Raw genomic sequence first — 6768 nt, 5'->3', positions numbered from 1 at the left:
GAAGCGCTCATTTGAATATTCTTGATTCAGAAGTTAGGCAGACGTGTTAACGAATCACCGACTCACCGGTTGCGTTTAAAAATGGCGCCGAATATTTTTGTCGCTCGATTGAAAATTCGTTTCAATCTAACGAACGCCACCGCAGTCAACAAGAAATTAAATTTGAGGTGGAAATTTGAACGTTTATTTTTGATTTTACTGGAAGCATTTGGCGTTATTACTTTCTTATTGACTCGTGGCGATTAATCGACGTTCAAATTATTGGAAAATTTTAACCTTTTGGCAAGTGAACAGCACTACCATGTTTGCTTAGTTCAAATCTAGTTTATGGAAACCAAATAGTGCAAAAATGGAATAGAGCTACTTGAAATGAAACACTTCGAAAATTTTGCTTTATATAAACGGTCCTTTAAACGATTTTGTTAAGTAAGAAATGACATAAGTTTTCCCATTGAAGCAGCTGTTACTTATCTTCCAGTGAATTTAAAAAAGTGTCCTGGTTCTAAAATATCCGACTGATAAATAACTGCCCAGAAGTAGTGAATCAAAATCTGCCCAGAATGTTTTAAACGTAGTCAGTATATCCAATTCCATTGCCATTTTGGTGCAAAACTTATTTCGTTATCAGGTAGTTTGCTCATAGCCACTAGAAACACGAGTAGCACTGCTCATACCTGTAAACACACAGAGGCACACAACAGCAGCTTAGTTACACGTGCCGCCATACGTGTGTGGAAAGCGATACACTGGCATTTGACAAGTGTTCATAGGTAAGTACGAAGCATAGGGAGCGGGTCACCAGGCTACCACGATAAACATCATTTACGATGTTGAAATTGCCTCAGATATCTGCTTTCTCGGCGAAATGCTATAAGGTCAATATCGTACCCAAGATATTCGCCTCGAGCGGTTTTATGGCAATGAACCCCGATATTGCATCCAGGGAATATTAGTGCCTACTAGCCTTGATCCGGCAACTGCCATCTTTTACCATCTTTTTCCAATATCCGTTAATATTGGGTGGCTGGTAACAACTTTTAGTTTGTTGGAATCACTTTCCTTGATGTTTTCTCGTGGCGTTGCGAACTCGCCCGAATATTTTGGCCGGGCAATATTTAGAATATTTCGTACATTAGTGTGCGATATCGTTTCATGTAATGGTTGGGACGTTATGTACATTATGTATATTTTGATAATAGTTATTGAATATTTCCACGATTTAGGTATGAGGGAGGAAAATGGCCCTTGGGTATTTTTATTTGAAGTTTCAGTGTGGTAAAGTTTGGAACACTGCGTTATTTTTGTCGCTTTTCTCTTAAGGAGGTGCAATTTGCATAAACAAGATCTTCTTTCTCGTCTGATGATTTGACAACTATAAGGAGACATAAGACATATATCTGTCACTGTTGATTTTGTGCCCATAAAATAATACAAAGATCATTGAAAACACTTAATTTTACTAAAATGTCTTTACTTTTACGAAATAATTTGGGATTAAGAACCGCCCTCTCAAATGTAAGCATTTTCATAATTTTGTTACACACTTACTTAATACAAATGATACACTTATAAATATTTATGAGCTTATATCGATTGGTAAATAATGAATATCTCATCACTTCTTACGTTAAGTTCTCTTTTGAAAAGAATCTGTTCCATTACTTTAAAAAATTTATCATATACCAATATGGAATCTGATGATTAGCCATCTACTTACAGCTCATTAAAAAAAAAACCTTGTAGATTTTTATGGCATTAACAATTTATAGAAAAAAGGTTTACTTTGCATTTATTCAACAGGTAATCTGCAGTAGGAAAGTTTCCACTACGCCGCAGCTCCTGTCTGATCAGCTAGTGGTACATAGAGATACACCGGATAATAATCCGGACATTCCATTTCAATTTACTGAAGCTAATATGAAGGTATTCTTTGTGATTTATATTAGTACTGATGTTACTTATTTGAACATTTCAGCCTTTAGTTTTGACTAGTTTCCGCCAGCTGGTTCACCCGCTTCCCAATTAAAATGCTTCCCGTACTTATCTGGATAAAAATGAGCTATATGTTATTTTGTTTAATAAGCTCTTTTACTGCCAAGTTCCAACAATCCATTCCTTAGGATTAGGTATTAATTTTGAAGAAAAGCTTCTTGAGCTTATTTGGTTACTTTGCAATATGTGTGTTCAACGACATCTCTTTCTGTTATGGTGGATCTAGCAATTATAATGTTTATTTACTAAAGCGAATGAAGATTTTCTGGATAAAAAATTGTTGACCGCTGTTTACATATTCAAACACACATATAACATTTTATTAATCCAACTAATAGTAGCGCAACAATTGTTATTCATTATGCATATTGCTATCGTCAGTGAATAATTTAGTTATTGCCAGCTAAACTCCAGCTAAATCAGAGTGCAGACAGATTTCCAACATATCAACATTATTTTACCGTGTAAAGCTTGTTTACACTGTATGACAAGCTGTCATTATTATGAAAATGTTACATTCAACAATTTGTTGAATTTATTCATTTTATTTGTGGATACGGGGACCAGCTAAATTATTTGGTTAACATCTAGGAGCTATGCATGCAGTTTCGGAACTAATGCTTTGTATGGTTTGGAAGTGTGACATTTGGAACTAGCATTTGCAAGACAATGTTACAAATTCAAAATGCCAGTTGACAATCAGAATTTACTTTTGGAAGAGCTGGTCTTGTCAGTTATTGCTGTACGATATACTCAATAGTTTTATATCATTCAGATTTTGTCACGCAGTAAGTCATATTTAAGGTAGGTAAACGCTGAACAGAATTACTGACTTTCCTCAAAACGGTACTTAAAAATATGATGATTAATTAACCACCGAGATTGAAATGATCAATGCTTAATTAAATTATAATGAGCTGTCGACATGATGGTGTTGCCATTAACATGACGTGTTATTTGACGTTAATGTTGAGTGGCAATTTATAAAATTGAGTCGCCATTTTATGAAGATATGTGAGGGTGACGGATTCTACCGATGATGTTTGTCGTTCCAATTATTTTAATTACGTGTGGTCGGGAGATTCACGATTGCTGATGGTATTGAGATATTACCTGATTATGTTTATTGGGTGTTGTAAACCTGAATTTCAGTTTCAAGTAAACTTTCTTACTATTTGATTTTGATTGCTTGATGAGGGAGCTAATTCAGGTATCTTGAGTTATTATTGTATTCTCCTGGGTATTTTTTGCTGGGTCCATATATTGCTGAAGCTATTCAGATTTTTATCCGTGGAAAAATCCTGATAGTTATTTAATTTCGGAAATGCTTTAAAGCACTGTGTTTAGATTCATTATATAATGTTATATTGTTAAATAACGTACCATATTATTTCCCCCAACTACATCTAACAATTTCATCTTTCATATCTGCTTAACATTAAAGCTCCATTAAAACCACAATGTACTTTTTACTGTCCCCAAATTAAGCGGTGCCCTTAGCGACAGTGGCGCATTCAACTGATGTTGGACGAAACGAGCTAAGTTTCCAGTTTTGATATTCTATTAAATAGTGCCGAGTTCACGGAGTCAGGTCTTAGAAGTTCGAAGAGCGCCAGATGGCATTCGCTGTATTTTCCTGTTCGTTCCATATTATCTTCCGCTCTTTTATCAATTAAAAGTTTGCTGAAGTTTATTTTATGTCGTACAAGTAATAAACAAGTGCCATAAAATGTTCTCAAGCTTTGACTTTCAGTTAGCAATCAAAACTGTGGTGTTAGAATCAGCGGAGTATGACTACTCTACTGTCTGTTTATTTTTAAACCGATTGTATTTTAGGATGAAACTCGTTTTGGGTGAAGGGTACCTATGTTTCTTTCCTTGTTTTCTTGGACGCGGTAATTTCAGGAACTACTGTACGATTTGAAAGATTATTTCTTTGTTAAGTAGCCTTATATCCCGGTGCGCGAAGGAGTTCCTGTGGGGTGCGAATGGAACTGCTCGCGAAGTTGGTACTTATTTCGTATTTACTGAATATATATTGTTTTTCCAGAGACTCACGGCGCTTGTACAAAACTATCCAGAAGGTTCGCAAGTCTCCGCTATTTCTATGGCCATGGATCTCGTGCAGCGTCAGATCGGTTGGATCCCAATATCAGCTCAACACAAGATTGCAGAGCTTCTCAGCATGCCACGCATGAGGGTCTATGAGTGGGCCACATTTTATACCATGTGTAAGAGGCACGTATTCGGAATTTTCGTTCCTAGCAAAAGTTGTTAAAAATAGAGCAAAGTCCTCCGCTGCGACTATTTGTCTTCCTGCGATAAACGCAAAACTACTAAACGCTTGATACGATTTTTATTAATAGGTAGTAATATTACTTTTGCAAAATCGTAGTGAGTCAACCGTCATCATCATCTCCCGAGCCTTTTCCCAACTATTTTGAGTCTAACCGGATGCAGCGGAATACCAGTGCTTCATCAGTAGTGAGTCATCAGTATGAATTATAAAATATATATAAAAAAAAATATTTCAGGACCTACAGAGGCAAATTCAATGTAAAGGTCTGCAAGACTACCCCATGCATGTTGCGTGGGTCTGACATTATTCTTCGAGCCGTTGAAGAAGCTACCTGCTGCTGCGTCGGCAGTGTATCTCCTGACAAAATGTTTGGAGTTGACCTAGTGGAGTGCCAGGGCGCATGCGCTAATGCACCGGTCTTAGTTGTTGACGATGATTATTATGTAAGTGGTTTATGGAATCATTATCATTATATTCTTTATTGTACACAATACATATTTTAATACACACACAATAGAGAAAAGTTTAGAGAATGACTGTTTTTCTGTGCATTGACTGGGATTGATTACGTTGTGTCCTACGTGTGCGATCTGGGCGCGAATGCGAAGAGACGTTGCGTGGTATGACACCGCGCGGCTTACATTTGTTGCGTTCGCGTCCGGACCGCTCAATTAGGACGCACCCTTAGGAATTTTGCACCTTATTTTAAGATCATTTTCTATTGCCTCTGCAATGCACGTGCACTTATGCTGACTCGTAAAATAAAATGTGTCCTGATTATAATTGATTAATTTACTATTCTAGGAGGATGTTACCGTCAGTGATGTTTACAATATCATCCAAACATTGAAATCTGGAGGTATACCACCTTGTGGGCCGCAGTAAGTTATAAATTATTATCAATTTTTTTCCACTCTTTTCTTTTCGATCTTGCGCAGCAAGTTCGATGTCCCTATTTTGATTCATGTTATTATATTGTTAAAGATTATTAGTTTCATGTATAAATTGATTTTCAGGAGTGGAAGGTACGCAGCGGAACCAGCTTGTGGGTTGACAACGTTGCTGACTTGTCCCCCACCTCCCGGGTACTGTGTCCAGCCAGCTTTGTTCAAGGGATAACTTCCTAACATTTGTACAGTTTTCATTTATTTTAGATGTGACTAAACAGACTATTAAACTCTCAACTTTGAGGTTTATGAAATTAAATTTCTCACTATTCCATGGGTTATCATTAAATATGTATGTCCATATATTTTAACAGTTTTAGGTACTAGGTGCCTATATAACATCATTTAATTTACATTCGTCAAACATGTCGAGGTAATAATGGAATTTTACTAACTAGTACAAAATACATAACCAGATATTGTCAAAACTTCCCATGCCTTAATTATTATGAAATTCAGCACATAAATGTTATTAAATTCGAAGTCAAGCCCAGAAATATAATTTATTGTTAAGAATGCAAGTCCCGAAAACAATATCGATAAAACACGGTATGCGCCGTTAAAAATTTCAATTTTAAATGTTTTGTGCACATTTTAATATCCTGTCACAAAAACGACAGTATAAAATTCCAATTTTCCAGCGGAGGCACTCGAGACGTGCGAGACGACGAACGAATGTATAATTAGTTTAGAAAGTCGCCGAAATTACCGAAGAACAAACGCTATGACAAACATTAGGGGTGTATTACTTTCGTGCCCATTAAAACGCGGGACATCAATTGCGAAACTCGTAAAGCGACAAACAGTGCTTTATTAAACTTGGTAATTGTTGCAGTGATTGTAATCGATGTTATAATTACAAGTTGTTAGGCGAGGCTCGGATCAAGTGAGGTCAAGAGCAGTAAATCTTGGAGCCGCTCGTGATCCGATAGCCTCCCCGGGGATTACCCTGTTCCGTAATTAAGTAGTTGCCTGCAATCACAACCAATATAATCCGCGCCGCAAACTTTAATTACAGGTGAAAACTATCTGTTGCGAAGAACAATACCAAGTGTTCCGAGTGTGGCTGCCTTTGTTTTACAATTGCTTAGCTTCAAGTGGTAAATAATTATAAGTTTGTTTTAACAGCTGCCTTGTTCTGTACGTGTGTACCAACTTTGTAACAAGATAGTGCTAATCCGGTTAATTGTTGTCTGCAGTTTGTATAATTGAGAAAATTTCCGCTAGAGTTTTGTAAAAGATTTTTCTCCTTAAAAACAAGGTGGTTAAAAAATAGGTGTACTTCCATATCTGGTTCTATTTTAACTGTAGTACAAACAAAATGGGTCAATACAGTACACAAAATTGCTCGTTTTTAACAAAAAAATGGTTTTTCACACATCATATTTTGTTGTATTGTCTTATTCCGATGTCAACCCTCCTGTGTATAAAATACCCAGTTCCGATTATCCAAAGCTAAATATTTTCATTCAATGTTATTGAATGTATTACTCATCAGTCCCTTTGGCCCAGAGAAAGGTCCCGAAATTC

General features: G+C 36.4%; 1 protein-coding gene across 1 annotated transcript; it reads left to right on the top strand.

Moving 5' to 3' along the window:
• Positions 1-1402: 1402 nt before the first annotated feature.
• Positions 1403-5527, top strand: LOC110375851 (NADH dehydrogenase [ubiquinone] flavoprotein 2, mitochondrial). The gene is made up of 6 exons (XM_021334125.3): positions 1403-1515; positions 1801-1923; positions 4043-4230; positions 4527-4734; positions 5096-5172; positions 5308-5527. Exons 1-6 carry the CDS (start codon positions 1465-1467, stop codon positions 5408-5410), a joined length of 750 nt encoding a protein of 249 aa, XP_021189800.3. The 5' UTR covers positions 1403-1464; the 3' UTR covers positions 5411-5527.
• Positions 5528-6768: the final 1241 nt, after the last annotated feature.

The sequence above is a fragment of the Helicoverpa armigera genome, chromosome 3 (assembly GCF_030705265.1).
Source record: "Helicoverpa armigera isolate CAAS_96S chromosome 3, ASM3070526v1, whole genome shotgun sequence".
Lineage (NCBI taxonomy): Eukaryota > Metazoa > Arthropoda > Insecta > Lepidoptera > Noctuidae > Helicoverpa > Helicoverpa armigera.
The sequence above is the reverse complement of the archived record's forward strand: the minus strand, read 5'-3'. Positions and strand labels throughout refer to the sequence as shown.